Source organism: Hypanus sabinus, chromosome 14 (genome assembly GCF_030144855.1).
Source record: "Hypanus sabinus isolate sHypSab1 chromosome 14, sHypSab1.hap1, whole genome shotgun sequence".
NCBI lineage: Eukaryota > Metazoa > Chordata > Chondrichthyes > Myliobatiformes > Dasyatidae > Hypanus > Hypanus sabinus.
In genome coordinates, this window is record NC_082719.1 from 4,111,718 (window position 1) to 4,133,491 (window position 21,774).

At 39.0% G+C, this 21,774-nt stretch overlaps 1 protein-coding gene across 5 annotated transcripts in view; it reads left to right on the forward strand.

The window, feature by feature from the left end:
* The window catches only part of rasgef1ba (RasGEF domain family, member 1Ba), a 91,959-nt gene extending 80,094 nt beyond the window's left edge, over nt 1–11,865 (forward strand). For 4 of the 5 annotated variants that reach the window (XM_059988711.1, XM_059988710.1, XM_059988709.1 and 1 more), the window contains 2 exons: nt 5,250–5,322; nt 6,857–11,865. In XM_059988711.1, the coding sequence (XP_059844694.1) occupies nt 5,250–5,322; nt 6,857–6,881 (98 nt within the window). In that variant the 3' untranslated portion in view covers nt 6,882–11,865. The remainder of the gene's footprint in view (nt 1–5,249; nt 5,323–6,856) is intronic. The other variant, XM_059988712.1, reaches the window with a different exon arrangement.
* Nucleotides 11,866–21,774: the final 9,909 nt, after the last annotated feature.

The window sequence follows — 21,774 nt, forward strand, 5'->3', positions numbered from 1 at the left end:
TGTGGTATCCATCAATACTTCAATATGCCTTTTAATAGTGTTTACTGGACTTGTCAAGGGACAGAGTTTAAAAATGTAAGATTCTGCTATCCCACAGTGATGACTGAAATGGATAATGAGTTTATTCTAAGGATGGATATATTGTGAATTGTTCACACATTTATCTTTGAATTCCTTGAACAATGATAGACAGTTAATTTCTCACTGCAAGATACTTTAAAACACCAATATTGCATTTTGATTTCTTTTGGATTATATCATTGCACCTCCTGCTCATGATCAGCACTTTCGTTATGTTTGAGGCGCAGATCATAAGCTGCACTGTGTGAGACATTACTCGCGGCAATGATGTAACTTGATTGAATTATAATTGCTCAGGAACAATAATTCTGACAAATTGCACTTAAATGTTTAGTTTCCAGAGGAGCATCTGTTAAGCATTCATTCTGGTCATGTTTTTGTTATGTTCTGTAACTCCAGAAAATAATTGAAAGAAAAACAGAGGAGCCAGGATACTTGCCTGCTTAGTTTTTTCCCCTTTGTTTGTTAGGTGAAGCAAATAAAGTATGTTTAATCAAACAGTTAAGATATACTATATTGCTCGAATTTTGCTGAAATAGTACACTCTTCCCTGCTTAGCTGTGAACTCCAATTCAAAATAGAATGCATCTCAACTCAAATATACACATTGCTCTCCAGCCATCTTAGATATACATATACTACATATTATAATATACTACTATATAGACACCCAGAGCATAGTGAATTTCAAATCATCTGGGATAACATCTTTTCTGAAGGGGCAGTGGGGGTGGGGGTGGTCACTCTGCCTGCAGGTAAGACTTAGAAACATAGAAAACCTACAGCACTATACAGGCCCTTCAGCCCACAAAGCTGTGCTGAACATGTCCTTACCTTAGAAATTACCTAGGGTTGCCCATAGCCCTCTATTTTTCTAAGCTCCATGTACCTATCCAGGAGTCTCCTAAAAGGCCCTATCGTATCAGCCTCCACCGTCGTCGTCGGCAGCCCATTCCACCACTCTGCGTAAAAAACTTGCCCCTGGCATCTCCTCTGTACCTACTTCCAAGCACCTTAAAACTGTGCCCTCTCGTGCTAGCCATTTCAGCCCTGGGAAAAAGCCTCTGACTATCCACACAGTCAATGAATTAATTCTATATATGCACAGTCAGATGACAATAAACTTGAATTTCAAGTTGACCTAATCCAAGGTTTTTATCAGTTTCCTAAAACAAAAACACACAAACGTACTAATTTAATTGCTTTCCATAATTAAATATGATCATGTTACTCCCATTTTATAATAATGCTTTTGTCCCACTTGAACCAGTGGTATCAATAGCTTACAATTAATTTGTGAGGTGCAGAAAACACAACTTGATAGTTAGGATTAATAAAATTAAAAATATATCTTTTATTTATCTTAGCATTTTTAGAAGTCATGAATATATTACACAAGGCAACACGAGTGAATCTGCAGATGCTGGAAATAAATAAACAAACACGAAATGCTGGCAGAACTCAGCAGGCCAGACAGCATCTATGGGAGGAGGTAGAGACGACGTTTTGGGCCGAAACCCTTCATCAGGAGGATTTTGGCCCGAAACATCGTCACTACCTCCTCCCATAGATGCTGTCTGGCCTGCTGAGTTCTGCCAGCATTTTGTGTGAATATATTACACAAATTGGAATAAGCTCCAGTTAGTTTAATTATCTGTTCATATCCTTAGCACAGAAATTAAGGCTGCCAATAGTGAGATTATAACTTTTTAAATGCAATGGTATGTTAAAATGAGAAAGCAATTCAGTGATATAGTACTAAGAATTTTCCCACTAAAAATATCAAGTAATAACTTCAAAAACAGAGGAATAATATTTAATTGGATTGGCTGGTAGTTGCTGGAAGTATCCTGATTTACAGCTGTGAATGTTATAATGTTTAATCGTTTCCTGAATCAGATGATTTTTAAGCAATAAAACATGGTCCCTTTATTGGATTCTAAGAGGGAAGCTGAACCACAGCTGCAGCCTGAGTTGAGATATATCTCCTGCTGCCTTTGAATTTCAAATTGTAACAAAAGAGATTAAAAAGAGTAACTTTCTCAATTATACAAAACTGTCAGATTGAAACTGTATGTCTGCTGAACGTCTGTAACAAGGCTGGGCAAATAAGGCCATTGAGTGTTACCTGTTTTGTCTCCTTTTTATGATCAAAAATAACATGTTTCACACAGCTGGATTTTCTCCTCCCCTGATTTGTCTTTATTTTAACTGAGCAATTACCTAGGAGTATATTGACCTAAGAGTTGTTGTGACGGAATCTTATCAAGATTAAGATTTCAAGCTCCAGATTTGGAAGCAATCTTCCAGGCTGACTTGAGTGTTTACTCAAGTGACTGACATAATATGACAAGGTATTGCTGGGATACAAGTCAAAAGGAGAAAGAACAGGCCCAAAGGAGAGACCGTTATGGAGGGGTAGGAAATGTTGAGGAAACAGGAAGGCTGCAGAAGGACTTAACAGATTAGCAGAATGGGCAAGAGAGTGGCAAGTGAAATACAAGGTGGAAAATGCATGGTCATGCACTTTGGCAGTAGAAATAAATGTGCAAACTATTTTCTAAATGGGGAGAAAATCCAAAAATCTGATGTGGCAAGGGGCTTGGGAATCCTTGTGCAGAACACCCTAAAGGTTAACTTGCAGGTAGAATCGGTGATAAGGACTCTAACGTTAGCATTCATTTCAAGAAGAGATTACAAGAGCAGGGATTTGATGCTGAGGCTTTATAAGGCACAAGTGAGGCCTCACCTTGAGTATTGTGAACAGTTTTGGGCTCCTCATCTAAGAAAAGATGTGCTGGCATTGAAGAGGGTTCAGGGGAGATTCACAAGGATGATTCCCGAAATGAAAGGTTATCATATGAGGAACGTTTGATAGCTCTGGGTCTGTACTTGCTGGAATTTAGAAGGATGAGGGGGGATCTCACTGAAACCCTTCAAATGTTGAAAGGCCTAGACAGAGTAGATGTGGGGGAGTCATGGACAAGAGGGCACAGCCTCAGGATAGGGGGACACCCATTTAAGACAGAGATGCGGAGAAATTTCTTTACCAGAGGGTGGTGAATTTGTAGAATTTATTACCGCTGTTAGCTGTGATGGCCGGGTCATTGGCAGCGCTTGATAGGCTCTTGATTGGACATGGCATCAAAGGTTAAGAGGAGAAGGCCAGGGATTGGGGTTGAATAGCGAGAAAAAGGATCAGCCATGATTGAATGGCAGAGCAGACTCAATGGGCCAAATGGCCTAATTTTGCTAGTATGCCTTATGGCCTTATTAATTGGCATTTAACAGTGAATCTATAACACTTTAAGATATAGGAACCGAGTAAGGCCATTCAGCCCATTCAGTCTATTTGCACAGCCATTCAATCATGGCTACCCATTTTACCGTCTTCTCCCGAAACCCTTAACCCCCTTACCATGTAAGAATCTATCAGTCTGTCTTGAATATGCCCAATGACTTGCCTCCACAACACTCTGTGACAGCAAATCACAGATTTTCCACCTCCTCATCTCAGTTTTAAAGGAGTGTCCTATTTTGAGGCTGTGTGCTCATCCTATACATTCCTACTGATAGAAACGTCCTCTCCACATCCATTCTAATGAGTCCTTTCAGTATCTGATAGGTTGCAATGAGATTCCCCTCATCCTTTTGGACTCCACTGAGTACAGACCCAGAGTTATCAAACACTACTCATACATCAAGCCTTTCTTTTCTCAGATCAATCTTGTGCCCTGCTCTAGACTATCCCAAGGGCCAGCACATCCTTCCTTAGATACATGGCCCAATGTTGTCCACAGTGTTCCAAACACAGTCTGACCAACACCTGATGAAACCTCCGCAGTATATTTTTAAGTTCCAGTCCTCTTGACATTGCATTTCTCCTTCTGGTGAACAAATTTGCCCTCCCCACTTCCTGTATTCTGCACTCTGACCTTTAACTTCTCACCTGCCTGTTACTTCCCCATGGGTCCTCTCACTCCTATAGTCCATTCTCCTCTCCTATCAGATTCTTTCTTCTCCAGCCCTGGAGTTTTCCTATGCTCCTGTCTTCACCTTCCAACTAGCTTCTTTCCCCTCCCCTCCCCACCTTTTTATTCTGGCATCTTCCTCTTTCCTTCTCAGACCTGAAGAAGTGCCTTGGTGTGAAACATTGACTCTTCATTTCCATAGATGCTGCTGAGTTCCTCCAGCATCTTGTGTGTGTTGCTTTGGATTTCCAGCATCTGCAGAATTTCTCATGTCAGTGATTGACGTTGCATTTGTCTTCTGTGCTGCTGTCTAAAATCCTCCCCGAATCGCACCTGGAATCAGTGCTTTGATGGGATGTGAGCATCATCGCAAGTGTGGATCTGCTCAGTAACAGCTGGCAACTTGACAGCAAGTCTCCTTTCTTCAGACTGTGCTGTAGGCTGATGAAAGTCTATAAAATATTGTTCTTGTTTTCTAATCATCTCTTTCAATAGAACTCACAGGGAGCACTATCCAACCAAGAGCCCACAGAGACAGGTTTCTTAAAGTAAAAGCTTGGAAGACCTTTCTGGAGATTTGTGATAGATTGATCTGTGGAGAGGTTGGATTAAATGAAATGGAAAAAAAGGGTTGCAGGTTGAAGAGTTGCACTGGCACAGATCTCAGAGCCAAACGCACATCTTCTGCTCTTAGTCTGTTACAAGATACCCAGCATAGAGATGGTCCTTGTGCCCATCAGCTAAGCAGTATTTATTTACACCAATCCCAAAGTAATCCCATATTGTTTTCCCGACATTCTTCAAAGCACAAAGTAAATTTTATTATCTACTTTATATGTCATCATATACAACCTGAGATTTTTTTTTGTGGGCATACTCAACAAATCTATTGAATAGCAACTATAACAGGATCAATGAAAGATCAGAGTGCAAATGCAAATACAAATCGATAGCAATAAATAACAAGAGTATGAGATAAAGAGTCCTTGAAAGTGAGTCCGTAGGTTGAGGGAACATGTCAATGGTAGGGCAAATGAAATTGAGTGTAGTTATCCTCTGTTTGTTCAAGAGCCTGATGGTTGAGGGGTAGGAACTGTTCGTGAACCTGGTGGAATGAGCCCTGAGGGTCTAGTACAAAGTATTGGATTATGACAATCACAATAATATAATGCCGTGTCTTCTTCTTTTATTCCTTAGCACTTTACTTGGCATCCTATGAAAGTGAAAGCCCAGAGAATCATGTTGAAAAGGAGAGGTGGAAGACTCTGAGGTAAACATCAAAACTCTAATCCTCATGAGCAAGTTATTACACAGTAATTCATATACTTAAAACACGAAATAATTATATTTTTCATTTCATATGCTTTTGTTTGAGGATCAATGGGATAAGCATGTTTTGATCTATTAGTGACTGTAAGCTTTCATATTAGTTCTCCATTGAACTTCTGCCAAACCATAACAGATGCTTGAGACTGGAAAAACAAAAGAAAGCAAAGGGAAATCCTGTAATTGCTTTAAAAATGGCATGAACCCACACTCATCCCTTTATAAAAAGTGTTGGGCAGTGGAACTTCTGTGAAAGGTTCTTGCCCTGACCCGTTTGAGGGCAGGTTCACCTGCAAGACAGGTGGTGACAGGACTTCCTCAGGAGTACAGATATTAGGATTAATAATAGCACAAGTAGAGGTCTGATGATTGATGATTTAAATTAGCCTCATACCTATTCTGAAATTCACTGTGTGGTAAGTGTTTTAACATTAAAATAAATTTAGCTCGTGCTTTGCAATTTCAAGATATGATATTTATCTAGCCTCGGAAGTGCATGACAACATAACTGACAAGCAATGGTAGGTTTTGAGGAGGATGGTGGTTGAGAGTAGGGTGAAGGGAGGATTGCAGGGAAGCAGGCACAGAATTTTGGAGGAAATATCATAGTATTGATCTTGGGAGGCAAAGGCTTAGCAAGCAAATTTGAAGCAAATACGTTATTAGATAGACAAGAGTCCAGAAATGGAGCAACATCATTATACTGGAAGAGATGGCGGATGGGGAGGAGCAAGATTCTAGATAAATATGGAAACCATGAGAACGGGAATTTAATTACCGGTTAGTGTGAGAAGGACTGGGTAAAAAGGCATGAAATACAACTCAGAATTACGGATGATCTGAAGTTTGTGGGAAATGAGAGTTGAGAGACTGAGCAGGATTGCATGAATTGGCCAGCTTAATGCCTAGGAGGGCCATTGTAGTTTACATATGTTGGGCGTTCAGTAATCAGTGGTTTGGAAGTAATTGAAGTAATAATTCAACCGAGAAAAGTCTTTGAATGATATGATTATTCTGCCATGATTTTTGTCATAAAACTTAAAATTGATAGTACTGGAAATAACTTGCAAAATGTGTAGCTTGGGTTGAGTTGCTTTCCAATCTTGGCAATTTACTCAGTCTGATTTTGATCCTTGATCATATTTGTAAGCTGATGCGATCAAAATTCTAGACAACAACACATGATGTTTGCCACACAGTCAATTGGCGATGAGATTTCCTTGCCGCATCACAACTGAGTTTAGAAATTATGTCGATTCAGCTGATTGAAAAGTATATAAAAGTCAAACATTTGGAGGACACACCACAGTCAACAGCACATTGACAATGTCTCCTCGCTTGGTGATGAAACATTCGTAAGTAAATTGCCAAGATCAGAGAACAACTTAAGCCAACCATAGTACTTTTTTCCATTTTCCTCTTTTACTAATTCGTTGCTTATGAATGTGCTTGAAGTAATGTATTTCTTTTCCTTGCAGATCAACACTTCTAACTAGGGTTTAGCCCAGACATAAAATACTTTATAATGGGCCACAAATGTATGATGCTTTGCAATAACTGACCTTCAAGAGCAAGAGACTTGGACATCAGTGGAGTAGAATTCATGCACGAAGGACAATGAATTTCAATGAGAGTAAAACATAAATAGACACCAGTTTCACTGGTCACTGAACTATATGTGAATGTGTGTTTTTGTTTTGGTCCTGCTTGGTGCTGGCAAATTCATTGCCAGTTGAAGGTCATTTAACTTGTGTTGTGGATTGATCCTCGGCATTTGCAGCTGGTTATTCTCTGCTGTTTCAGATAGAACCTCAGAACTAGGTGCTGGTCTCCACCTGGCCTTATAAATATTGGGATTAAAATGAACTCTGAATGGCTGCTGGTCAGTATAATAGAAAAAATACTAATATAATAATGTTCATGACAATGTTCGCACATTTACGTTACCGGAATGCAATAGATTTGTATGATATGGCAAGCTAGTTAAATCCATGAGCAAATCATTTACATAGAACATAATGTAAATATTTTATGTTTAAGTGTGAGTTACTAGGTAGGTTTTAAGATACTCCAGAGATTTGAAGTAACATTGAGAATGGAAATGTTAGAATGTTATTTTCATATTTGTAAGAATTTTTTAAAAAAAGTTAATTCTTTTATAATATGTTTAGTAATCACCACATACTTCAATATTGACACAAAGACAACAACATTTTGTACAGGGATACTTGCAAATTCATTGATAAAACTGCAACCCATCACTTAACCTGCAGAATTCAACATTCTGTGAGTTGCATCAGCATTAGGATTGTAGAATATCCTACATTGGAAGACTATATCCTATATCCATGACTTGCTTGCAGTAACTGTAAGCATTTAGAAATATTTATTCTAGATCTATTACGAAAGACACATGAACTATTTAAAGGAAAACAGAAGAACATAGCTCCAAGAAGTTAAAGTGCCAGTGATTCACTAATGGAGCTGTCAATATAATATATTTGTTTCTATAAAGCATGTGAATGATGGCTGAATTTTGTAAGTTTCTTTTTCCTGCCATTAATTTTTTTAAGAAGCAATCATAATATTGTGGTTAACTTATCTGTATATATCTTTTGTGTACATCAAAATGTACTTTAAATGCTTAGAATGCTTAGAAGGGAATTTAAAAGAAATGTGGTGGAGATTTTGCAAATTATGGATCTTCTTTTACCATGCAAGATTAATTTCATATTAAGTTTTGGCATTGTTCAATCTTCAAATTACTGATGCATTAGAGATGAAATTCTAGTCATGCATTACCAGTTCAACAGTGTTATGCAGCAGATGTGTTATGTGTCAGCAAGTATTAGTGAATCTATCTATGCAAGTTCAATATTTCTCTGCATCACAATAGTGGAATCAAAGATCAAATGGCAGCATTACAACTATGTAGCAGGAATGATTACCATTCCACCCTTGGACGTTTTCATGTTTTATTGTTTTACAACACTGAACCACAGTGGATTTAATTTGTTTCTTTCTGGACACTGATCAACAGAAAAAGTGAAAATAGATCTCCACAAAGTGACCTAAATTAATTACAAATATAAAACACAAAATAATTGATTGCTTAAGTATTCACCCCCTTCAAGTCAGTATTTAATAGATGCATCTTTGGTAGCGATTACAGCCTTGAGTCTGTGTGGGTAGGTCTCTATCAGCTTTGCACATCTGGACACTGCAATTTTCCCCCATTCTTCTTTACAAAACTGCTCAAGCTCTGGCAGATAGCATGAGGCTTGTGAGTGAACTCTCCTTTTCAAGTCCAGACACAAATTCTCAACCAGATTGAGGCCTATACTCTGACTTGGCCACTCCAGGACATTATCTTAGTTGCTTTTAAGCCATTCCTCTGTAACTGTATGCTTGGGGTCATTGTCTTGCTGGAAAACAAATCTTCCTCCAAATTGCAGTTCTCTTGCAGACTGCATCAGGTTTTCCTTCAGGATTTCCCTGTATTTTGCTGCATTCATTTTACCGTCTACCTTCACAAGCCTTCCAGGGCCTGTTGCAGTGAAGCATCCCTACAGCATGATGCACCCACCACCATGCTTCATGGGTTTTTGATAATGCATGGTTTTTACACCAAACATAGCATTTAGTCTGATGGCCAAAAAGCTCGATTTTGATTTCATCAGACCATAGAACCTTCTTCCAGCTGATTTCAGAGTTTCCCCGTATGTCTTTTGGCAAACTCTAGCCTGGATTTCTTGTGGGTTTTTTCCAACAGTGACTTTCTCTTTGCCATTCTCCCATAAAGCTGTGACTAGTGAAGCACCTGGGAAATAGTTGTTTGAAAAGTCTCTCCCATCTCAGCCACTGAAGCTTGTAACTCCTTCAGAGTTGTCACAGGTCTCTTGGTGGCCTTCGTCACTAGTCCCCTTCTTGTATGGTCACTCAGTTTTTGAGGATGCCCTGCTCTAGGCTAATTAATATTTCTTGATGATTGCCTTAACTGTACTCCAAGGGATTTTTGGTGACTTGGAAATGTTCTTGTATCCATCTCCTGACTTGTGCGGTTCAATAACCCTTTTGCAGAGCTGTTTGAAGTGTTCTTTTGTCTTCATGGTGTAGTTTATGCCAGGGTGCTGATACACCAGCCATTGGACTTTACAGATACAGGTGTGTGTTTACTACAATCATCTGAAACCTTTGAATGCACACAGGTGATTTCTATTTAACTAATCATGTGATTTCTAAAACCAATTGGCTGCACCAGTGGCGATATAATGTGTTGTACTAAAGGAGGTGAATACTTGAGCAATCAATTATTTTGTGTTTTATATTCGTAATTAACTTAGATCACTTTGCACTTTTCACTTTGACATGAAAGAATCTTTTCTGTTGATCAGTGTCAAAAAAAGCCAAATTAAGTCCACTGTGATTCGATGTTGTAAAACAATAAAACATGAAAACTTATGCAGGGGTTGAATACTTTTTTTATAGATACTGTATAGGGATGAAACACTGCACCTTCAAACACACGAGATGGGAGAACCTCCACAGAGATTTGCTGAATGGTGTTGTTGATCTTTTGTGAGTAGTGCATAGAGAGAGATGCTTACACTCTAATTACATTAGATAAATATGGTAAATATTTATAAATGTGTGGAAAATAATCTGAGTTTATGCTGAATTGATCACATATTTACTGCAGGAGAAAACAGGTAATGCTGACACAAAATGCAAAACTGAATTAACTTGAACTGAAGTGGTTTTGGGTTTAGCAGTGAATCCTCAAGTAAATTATACCGTGTTCTGCGCTGAAATGAGTCAGTGTGAATCACAGTGCTTAGATGGAATTTTGCTTGTTTTTTAAAAAAAATCATGATTCCTGAAGTGGAAAGAGCATATGAGGTAGCACAAGTTCAGTATCTACCTGCAATGATCCACTTAGTCTTGCTGGTTCAGAGTGTCTTGTTAGACTGGTAACAACAAAGAAGTGTGAATTTTGTTTACAGCTGGTATGTTTTTATTTGAAATGGTATTTACCCAAGCTTATACATTAGAGAATGGAGAACAAAGTAGCATATACAAGCTGGCCTGTGGTTGTTTGGTGAGATAGGATATATGCCTTTATGCCTGAATAATCCAAGGAAGAGGCTGAAAACCACCCATTTAAAAAAATATTTGAATTATAGATTTATTCTTATTTCTCACCAAAGGAATCTGAGCCCTCCGTCAGACAGAGTTGACCAGTCTAGATACACAAGCCTGGGCAGTACGATATGGAGAGCGTGCAGTTGTCCATATGGCAAGCTCCTCCTCTTCAAGCAACTGGTGAACCAAAAGGAACGGCAGAGGCCGATACAGTTTGGTACCAGCAGCATTGCAGGAGTTGCCAGTCAGCATTGAACACAGTGTAGGACTGCCTTAGGGACTCCAGCTCTGGATTTTTTCCCTTGGGGTTACTACGGAAGGCTTCCTCACAGGTGGGTATAGCCACAAGGCAGCAGAGGTTTGAGATCAGAATTTACTTTCTCCTAGATGAGTTGCCAACCATGGCTGATGAGCCCCATCTGCCCGAAGCGACTGGTTTTAAGGCGTCTGTAACCCACCTTTACTCCTTCTCCTGTCAATAGAAAAGGTTCCACTGGGCTTAGTAGCTAAGCCACATGTGAAGGCCAGGAGCTAGACTTGGTTGTCAAAGACTATTTGAGGTACACACCACTGGGAGTATTTAATAGGTAGTGAAGGCTTGTCCCCATTACCACCCCCAGCTATAACAACCCTAAGGAACCAAAACTAGGGAAGCCACATTTAATTCTGAAGTGATTTTGGGGACGCAAATTTTGGATTTGCAGAAAGTAAAGATTGATGTGTTTGCGAGCATAATTTATGCACAGGTCAACCAGTGCTCCAAACTGGATTTTTTTTTTATTTCAAGAAGAGCTTTGAGATGCCCAGCTTTCAGAAATAAGTTTTAATAAAAGAAACTTACATGGTTGTTTTTGGGATCTATGGTTTGTTAGCACACTTTTCTTGACTATCACCAAATACCAACTCACTTCAAGAAGATTTTTCTATAAACTTAGCTACATTTTAAAAATCCTGTAATGAATGTTCATTTGCTACTCATGCTGTTAATTGTCTAATTATGCAGAGATGTCTCACATGCAAGGATGCCCATGTTCTGCTTGGAGAGATGTTGAAAATAGAGGGAACAGCAGTATGTCTACAGGACATAGTTGTGAAAAAAAATGAAATAAATAATTGATAGAATTTTACTCAGTTTTCTTGGTCCTGCATGTTTTTTTGAAGCATAATACATCTGAACGCAATGAGCTTGATGAACTGTTATTATTCAGCAGCTTCTGGCAGAGTCTTACTCCTTCACCAACTTTATGGAAACATTCCTTGTTGAGAGAATAACTATAGAAGTGTGTGGAATAATGTGTAATTCTTGTAGCCTCTTGATACACATCCACTAAATCTGGCAGAAAATATTATGGCTTATTCTGTCGATGGGAATTAAATATTTTTTGTTTTTGTTTAATTTATCTCTGAATCCATTCCTTACTTCCCACTTCAATTATTTCTGTACTTGATTTCCAATTGACTAGCTTATGCTAACTGAGCTCACCTGCTTTGCTTGCCTTATTGGGGTTAGTAGCAATGACAATGTATGATTGATCGAGATATATAGCCTGAGACAGTAGATAACAGGCTCTCCGTTGAGTCCACTTCGCCTATTGGCAGATTGGGACACCCAATGCCAAATCTCAAAGAGCAACTGCAAGCACATTGAACAGTTGTGCAATGAGAGAAAAAATCCAATTTGTTAATGGATTGAAAGCCCCAAATTTCCATCAAAAGCTAAAACTAGTATTAAGAAAATACTGCGGTACTATGGAAGACCGATTTTTTTTTTCCGAAACCAAGAAATGAGGGGAAAGCCAGCCTTCATATTGTTGAGCATCACAAAGTTTAAGCAGGTGTAACAGGACTATAGGCAGAAACAAAAGAAGAGATGGGGTTGACTGGTCTTGAGAGTTTTAAAATTATTGAAGTAAAAAAGTGGCATGAAGAAAGTAATTATAGAGATGAAGCAGTAAGCATTTCTATTGAAACTAGAGCAGGAATTGATCAACGGATGTTAACAAATACCAGTGATAAAAATAAAGGAAAGATAATTGTGAGGCAAGACTAATGCATTGGGTTAAATATTCAGATTCACTAGATGTGTTTAGACATCACTAGAGGAGGGAGCAAAGGAAAATTTACGGTCTAGATAAATACATGTTTATCTGATTTATATCAATTGAAAGTAACGGGAGAATTCTTACCTATTCTCTAATGGATATCACGTTCTCTTCACAAGTTGTCCTACTTTATGCTTAATGAGTGCTTAGTACTAAAGACAATCACCCCAATGTTTATATCTAAGCAAGGAACACATTGCACACTTGTTGCTGGTCCACACTGTTGGGTGCAGTCATGTTGATTCGATTAGCGTTCTCGGATTTACTGAGTATGCCCAGAAGCAAACAAATCACAGGCTTGGATATGCTGGTACTTTGATAATAAATTTACTTTGAACTTTGCTTTTCATTACCACTCTTAAAATAAGTGAGGAAGCTTGGAGTTAATATTCTGCTATGAGAAAGAACTGGAAGTAATTAATGCAGATAACATAATCTGAGAAGAACTGATACATCTAAAATAGAATTGTTTATAATAGATCATTCAGAATTGGTTAAGGAATAGATGAAATGAGTAGAAAAACAATAGATTAGGTAATAAATTCAACTCCTAGCAGTTAGGCCAAATTTAGGGAATACTTGGATGCTCAGACTTTCTAAACAGATGTGCATTACAATAATAATAACTTACTTATACAGCACTTTTCGTATAAATTACGTAGTTTAAAGTGCTTTGAAATGATGTGCAAACAAAAATAAAAAGCACAAATGTAAGTTAAAATCAAGGTTAAATGAATAGGTTTTGAGTTGGCTTTTAAAAGTGCCTACTGAATCTGTACCCCTTGTAGTTTTAGATATTGAGTTCCACAGTGTAGGAGCATAGTTCAAAAAAAGCTGGCATGCCATTTACCTTTTAAGGTAGGGGAGACATCAAATTTAAGAAACTGGCAGAAGACCTGAGAACTCAAGCAGAATTATAAAATAAATGAGCACTCCTGTCCCAGCCAATTGAGAACTTTAAAAACAAGTAATACCCTAAAATCAATTTTAAAAGATACAGGAAACCAATAAAGAATAGCTAGGACAGCAGTGAAGTGCTCCCTCATCCTGGTTTCAGTTAGGAGTCTAGCAACAATATTCTCAATGAGTTGAAGTTTGTCAATAGATTGCATTAGAAGATCAGTAAAAAGTGTATTGCAGTAATCTAGCCTCTGATATAAAGGCATAAATTAACTTTTCAGCATCATGACAGAAACAGGTGTGCCTTTGCAATATTTCTTAAATGTAGAAATGCTTCTCTGGTCATTTTCTTTAAGTGGGATTTAAAATTCAAATTTGAATCAAAGGTAAAACCCAGAATAGTTAGTTCTGATTGTACAAGGGGAGCCAAGTTTCCCAGTTTATCAAGAAGTTTATGTCTTTTGGCTTTCAGAGAAACCAATATATTTCAGTTTTATCTTTATTTAGTTTTAGGAAATTGTTGCTTATCCCTTTTTTAAGCTTAAGGTCACTGGCAATTTTGATAAACTGAAATATCAGGGTCATTATCTCAGATGTGCTGTCAAATGCTGAGAAATAAAAAGTAAATTGTTTAAAGGGAAATCCAAGAGATGAAGTGAATGTAAACTAATACTGGAGAAAAAAATGCTTGCTTGCAAGTAAGAAGAAATAAAATAAATCAAAGAGCTACATCTTGAAGGTAATGAAAGAGGCTTCATCAGAACTAGCGGTTTTTATTGGGTTGAAGAGTGTGACTTTTGCCAGTCCTTGAAGATAATTTTAACTGTGCCATGTTCAATTATTTACTAATCTGAAGTCATTTTTTTCTATCCATTTCTATCCATATTCATCCATCCATCAAATTCTAAAACATCTCTCTTGATATGTATTAAACTTGGAGTTTCCCAGATCAACTTAAGGAGGTTGTAATTGTGTGCTTTGCCTTCAAATAAAGGCCATTAAACATTCTTATACTTCTGGGCTAGCCGTTAAGAATAAACATTTCTATTGAAAATTTAAAGGCACTCAGTGATAATACTAATAAAATTTCTTAGGAAAAAGTAAGTGAGAAACAAAAGAAGTTACCTCAATCTCATTGAGCTAAGATCTCCCACTCAAAGCTAACAACACTGTGAAGGGTGTTGGCACATCCAGTGAAGAGAGAGAAATTGCAAAGATGAAGACTAAAATGATGAAATGATTACTTAGACCCAGGTAAAATGTGGCAATTGTACATGCTGCAAAAGAGAAGGAACAGCAATCATTAACCATTTCCTTAAAGTTTCAAAGCATTGGATATATTCTGTCAAATAATTTCCAGTACGCACTCAAAGAAAATAATCAGTCCCATGTAAACATCTGAATGAAGACCCTTAAGGAGATGAAATCTTCCTGGGCAAGGACACTCCTTGCAGAAGATCCAAAACCTAGTTCCAGATTATGGTCAGCATTAATTTTTCTGTGATTAAATGTATTGGTGCGATAGATTTTTTTGCAGAGTGTTAATGTGATTGTTATATTGTGGAGAAATGTTTTATTGAACAGCAAAGGCAGTCAATATTGTCTTTTCCTTTTTACCAAACTAAACTCTTCACATGAATCAGAATCAGGTTTATTATCACCAGCATGTGACGTGAAATTTGTTAACTTAGCAGCAGCAGAACAACGCAATACATAATCCAGCAGAGAGAGAAAAAATAATAAGAAGATTTTTTTTTAAATGTACAAAAACAGAAATACTGTATATTAAAAAAGTGAGGCAGTGTCCAAAGTTTCAATGACCATTTAGGAATTGGATGGCAGAGGGGAAGAAGCTGTTCCTGAATCACTGAGTGTGTACCTTCAGGCTTCTGTACCTCCTACCTGATGGTAACAGTGAGAAAAGGGCATGCCCTGGGTGCTGGAGGTTCTTAATAATAGATGCTGCCTTTCTGAGACACTGTGCCCTAAAGATGTCCTGGGTGCTTTGTAGGTTAATGCCCAAGATGGAGCTGACTAGATTTACAATCTTCTGCAGCTTCTTTTGGTCCTGTGCAGTAGCCCTTCCATACCAGACAGTGATGCAGCCTGTTAGAATGCTCTCCATGGTACAACTACTGAAGTTTTTGAGTGTATTTGTTGACATGCCAAACCTCTTCAAGCTCCAAATAAAGTATAGCCACTGTCTTGCCTTCTTTATAACTGCATCAATATGTTGGGATCAGGTTAGATCCTCAGAGATCTTGACACCCAGGAACTTGAAGCTGCTCACTCTCTCCACTTCTGATTCCTCTACAAGGATTCGTATATGTTCCTTCGTCTTACTCTTCCTGAAGCCCACTATCATCTCTTTCATCTTACTGACGTTGTGCCAGGTTGTTGCTGCAGCACCACTCCACTAGTTGGCATATCTCACTCCTGTACACCCTCTCGTCACCAGCTGAGATTCTACCAAGAATGGTTGTATCATTGGCAAATTTATAGATGGTATTTGAGCTATGCCTAGCCACGCAGTCATGTGTATATAGAGAGTTGAGCAGTGGGCTAAGCACACACCCCTAAGGTATACCAGTGTTGATTGTCAGTGAGGAGGATATGTTAACACCAATCTGCTCAGACTGTGGTCTTCCGGTTAGGAAGTCGTGGATCCAATTGCAAAAGGAGGTACAGAGGCCCAGGTTCTGCAACTTCTAATCAAACTTCTAATCTCACATTAGTATCCTGTTGCTGACTTTTTCCACTCACTTGACTTTTCAATGTCACTCTATATGCTTTTTGCATCCTTCTCATGGTTTATATTCCCACCTACTTCTTTGTCATCCATATATCTGAGTACAGCTCATTCAGTTCCTTATTCTAAATAGTTAGTATGTATTAGAAACAACTGAAGTCTCAACACTAATCTTTGCATTGCAACTTAAAAATGTCTGCTAAATCCTTACTTGTTACTTTTTGGAAGCTAGCCAATCCTGAGTATATTTTAATATATTACATCCAATTCCATAAACTCTTACCTGACAAAGAAACATTTCGTAGAGTTATAGAACACTACAACATAGAAAAAGACCCTTTATTTAGTCTGTGCCAAACTATTATTCTGTCTAGTCCCATCGACATGCACCTGGACTCTAGTCCTCCCTAACCCACTCATACATGTACTTACCTAAACTTCGCTTAAGTGTTGAAATCGAACCTGCATACACCACTCCTGCTGGCAGCTTGTCTCACACCCTCACCAATCTCTGAGTGAAGAAGTTCCCCCTCAAGTAACACACACAGAATATTGGAGGATCTCAGCAGGTCAGGCAACATCTGTGGAAAGGAATAAATAATAGATGTTACAGGCTGAAAACCTTCCCCCTCATGTTCCCTTGAAACATTTCACCTTTCACACTTAACCCATGACCTCTAGTTCTGGTTTTACCCAATCTCAGCAGAAGAAGCCTGCTTTCATTTACCCTCAGAATTTTGTATATCTCTATCAAATGCCCCCTCATTTTCCTCTGCTCCAGAGAATGATGTCCTAATCAATTCACCGTTTCACTGTAATTCAGTTCCTCAAGTTTCAGCAACATCCTTGTAAACTTTCTCTGTACTATTTCTATCATATTGCTCTTTCCTGCAGATAGGTGATCAGAACTGCACACACTACTCCACATTAGATCTCACCAATGCCTTATACAAATTCAACATAGCATCTGTACTCAATACTATGATTTATGAAGGCCAATATGCCAAAAGCTCTCTTTATGACCTTATCTGCTTGTGACGTACTTTATCAAATATCTTTTGAAAACTCAAATGCACATCTACCGGTTTCCCTCCATCCACATTGCCTGAAACTTTCTCAAAGAACTTTAATGAACTTGTGAGGCATAATTCCATCTACATTAAGTTCAATAGATTCAACTTGGTTTACAATTTCTGCTATTTACTCTTTAATATTTGATGGTAATATTTTCCTATTAGACATTCAGTTACCTGTGTGTCAGGTTCTATCCTTTTGAACAAGGTCATCACACTGACATTTTTTCAATCCTTTGGTAGCTCTCCAAGATCTAAGGTTTGATTTGGAAGTCTGCAACCAATGCATCTAAGATCTCTGCAGTCATTTCTTTGAAGATTGTAGGATGCAAATAGTTGGGTCCAGGCGATCTACTTTGCCAAGGCTTATGGTGCTTTCCCATATCAATTTCCAAGAATAATTCTTATTTTGTCCTTCCATTTGGGATTCAGTGAAATCTGTTATCACATTGCAGAGTTATACGTATGGGAGGTGCATATAGGAGGGAGGTTGCAAATCTGGTTGAATGGTGAACAACAACCTCTCACTGAATGTCAGAAAAAAAACGGATAAGCTGATAATTGATTATAGGAGGGACAAACTGGCATTCCGTGAGCCAGTTCTCATAGGGAATCGAAGGTTCAGCTGGTCAGTAACTTCAGATTCCTTATCATTTAGAACCATAGAACCGTAGAACATTACAGCACAGAAACAGGCCTTTTGGCCCTTCTTGGCTGTGCCAAACCATTTTTCTGCCTAGTCCCACTGACCTGCACCTGGACCATATCCCTCCATACACCTCTCATCCACGTACCTGTCAAAGTCTTTATTAAATGTTAAAAGTAAGCCTGCATTTCAAAGTATCTTTCGCTGAAGTGCCATTACAAAAGAGGCACAGTAGTGCCTCCACTTACTTAGAAATTTGCGCTGATTTGGCATGCCATCTAAAACTTTTACAAACTTCTATAGATGCACAGTGGAAAGTATCCTGACTGATTACATCACAGCCTCCTTTGGATACAACATGCTCAAGAAAAGCCTACAAGAAGATAGCTGATACGTCCATGTCAATGTCAGGAAGATACCTCCCTTCTGTTGAGGAGTACATCTACAAGCAGTACTGCCACAAAAGAGCAGCAGACATCATCAAGGACCCCCCTATCTGGATCATGCTCTCTTCTCAATGCTGTCATAAGGAGGGAAGTACAGGAGCCCTAGGTCCCACACCATCAGGTTAGGGCACATTTATCACCCTTCAACCATCAGACTCCTGAACCAGTGTGAATAAATTCACTCACCTCAACACAGAATGGATTCCATAAGCTATGGACTCACTTTTGAGGATTCTACAACTTATGTTCTTAGTAGTATGTATTCACTTATTTATTATATTATTATTATTTGTATTTGCTGAGTTTGTCTTCTCTTGCACGTTGCTTGTTTGTCCGTCCTTATGTGTGGGTTTTAATTGATTTTATTGTAGTTCCTTGTTCAACTGTGAATGATTGCCAAGAAAATATATCTCAGAGTAGTATATTGTAACATATATGCACTTTAATAATAAATTTACTGTGAATTTTGAGTTTAGGCAAAGCAAAATTTTCAAGATTTAATCCACTGAATTATTTTCTTGAATGAATATCTGAATGGATAGTTTTAAAGCAATGTGCCATAATTTTGTGACAGGCAGTTCCCTGTCCAAAATTGTTTTTGACATGTTGGCTCTGTTGGCCTGATCACTGTTCTCATAACAATAGCAATTGCTGTCCAAGGTCCATGATAACATATAGAAGTTTATCTGATAGCATGTGTGCCTTCCTGTTATCTGAGAGGAGTTCCAGATATAAAGATTAATGTTTCTAAAATCTTTGGTGACATCCATCTGTCTCAAAGGACAATGGAGTGTGCACTATGGGTGGCTCAAGCCTGGGTGGAAGATATGGAGATCCTGGGGTGCCCAGTCATCAGGATCCCCCATTAAAAACTTTACATATGCAGATATTGTATAAAATCAGGGAACACTGAAGACAGGATTTTATAGTTAGTACTGCAAGAAAACTAGGTGTCTATCAGCAACAAGAAAATCACCTGAGAAAATATTCTCTTTTAATTTCTTTGCCACTGTATATGTTCCATTCTGACAGACATCAAGTATATTTTCCAAATATTTTGACCTAGAGTTTAATTGGATAAGGGCTCTAAATGTTTCAGAAAAATTAACCAAAAACAGTTTCCTTATTTTTGAAATTATTAATTATGGTTGACACTCTTCAAAAAAGGTTAAAATCAATTAATTATTCTTTGCTAATGAATACTTTGAGGAAAAAGTACTTTGAATAGGCTGAAATCACAATTGTGGGGCTCCCACTTATCTTGGCCAATACTTTAGAAAGCACATTGAGAACTTGATGCACTTTGAAATGTAAAAGTTGCCTTCTAATTTATTCAAAGCAGAGAATTTTTATTTTTCTATTCTATGCTGACTAGGATTCAATGTGTGTGTTCTATTAATGCCATTGCCATGTTGCTCATACAGATGGAGTGACATCTTTTAGGCACTCTGAAGCAGTCCTTGTAGAGAGTTACATTAAGGAACAGAACCAAGAAAGGTGAATTTGGTTTGAGTTAGAGATTAAAGACATGCCAGAGAAACCAGTTTTGTAGGATAGAGAAGAATATAAAGTAGTTAAAAAAAAGGCAGAACATTGGAAAAAATGTGATTGGGGAAAATAGGTAATACAGTTGATTTCCAAACTTCACACAGCAATTCATTGAGCTTAATATGGGCCAATGATCGTCATAGTGGCTGTGTGTCCTTTATTCATCCGTGGTATCCCACAGAAGGTGTTAGGATATATAAATTTCTGAAGCTGAGATACAAATACACTTGAGCAGATACTGCACGCAAGTTTTGATAGCAAGGTAAAGACAAATCTTAAGCACTCCAGTCAACGTGCTTTGAAATGATGATTGCTGTAAACTCAGGTGAAAGTCTCAAGTAATATTCACATCTTATGTCCTGACGAAAGGTCTCGGCCTGAAACCTCGACAGTGCTTCTTCCTATAGTTGCTGCCTGGCCTGCTGAGTTCCACCAACATTTTGTGTGTGTTGCTTGAATTTTCAGCATCTGCAGATTTCCTCGTGTTTCCTTTATAATATTCACATTTTTATCTTTTTTTATGGGATCTGGTGCCCACATGGGCCTGCTAGCAATCTCATTCCAGGACCACTTTCTCCTGCCTCTCATAGTGAGCCAAGTCTTGACACTTTCAACGTGTCCATTTCCCCGGGGATTATAGCTCATGGTCCTACTAGTAGCAATGCCCCTAGCTAGCAGGTACTGGCGCAGCTCATCACTCATAAAGGAGGACCCTCTATCACTGTGGATATAGCAGAATATCCGATCAGGGCGCAGGGCTTTTATGACGGACGTGGCAGTGGTATCAGGGCAGGGGATGGCAAAGGGGATCCGCGAGTACTCATCGATTATGTTGAGAAAATAGACATTGCGGTCGGTGGAGGGAAGGGGGCCCTTAAAGTCAACACTCAGTCGCTCAAAGGGGCGGGTGGCCTTGATAAGTTGTGCCTTTTCAGGACGGTAGAAGTGCGGTTTGCACTCAGCGCAGACTTGGCAGTCCCTGGTTATCATCCTGATTTCCTTAAGTGAGTAAGGCAGGTTCTGGGCTTTCATGAAATGGTAAAATCAGATGACCCCTGGGTGGCAAAGATCTGCATGGAGGGTGTATAGCCGGTCGAGCTGCGCGCTAGCACACGCTTCCCGGGATAGGGCATCAGGGGTCTCATTGAGCCTTCCAGGCCGGTACAGGATATCATAGTTGTAGGTGGAGAGTTCGATTCTCCACCGCAAAATTTTATCATTTTTGATTTTGCCCCGCTGTGAGTTGCTGAACATGAACACAACTGAGCATTGGTCAGTCAGCAAGGTGAACCTTTTGCCGGCGAGATAGTGCCTCCAGTGCCTAATAGCTTCCACTATGGCCTGGGCTTCTTTCTCCACCGTGGAGTGCCGAATTTCAGGGCCTTGAAGGGTACGAGAAAAGAATGCTACTGGCCTTCCTCCTGATTGAGGGTAGCAGCCAGCGCAAAGTCGGAGGCTTTGACAATGTCCCCTTTAATGCAGCTGAAGGCTGCACGGGCCTTGGCTGAGAGGGGAAATGCGGTAGACTTGACCAGGGGGCGGGCCTTGTCTGTGTAGTGAGGGACCCATTGGGCGTAATAGGAAAAGAAGCTCAGGCACCGTCTGAGGGCTCTGAGGGTGGTGGGAAGAGGGAGTTCCAACAGGGGGCGCATATGGATGGGGTCAGGGCCAATGACCCCGTTCCCAACAACATACTCAAGGATAGCAAGTTGGGTGGTTCTGAACACACACTTGTCCCTGTTATAGGTAAGGTTAAGAGCTTTGGCTGCTTGGAAAAATCATTGGAAGTT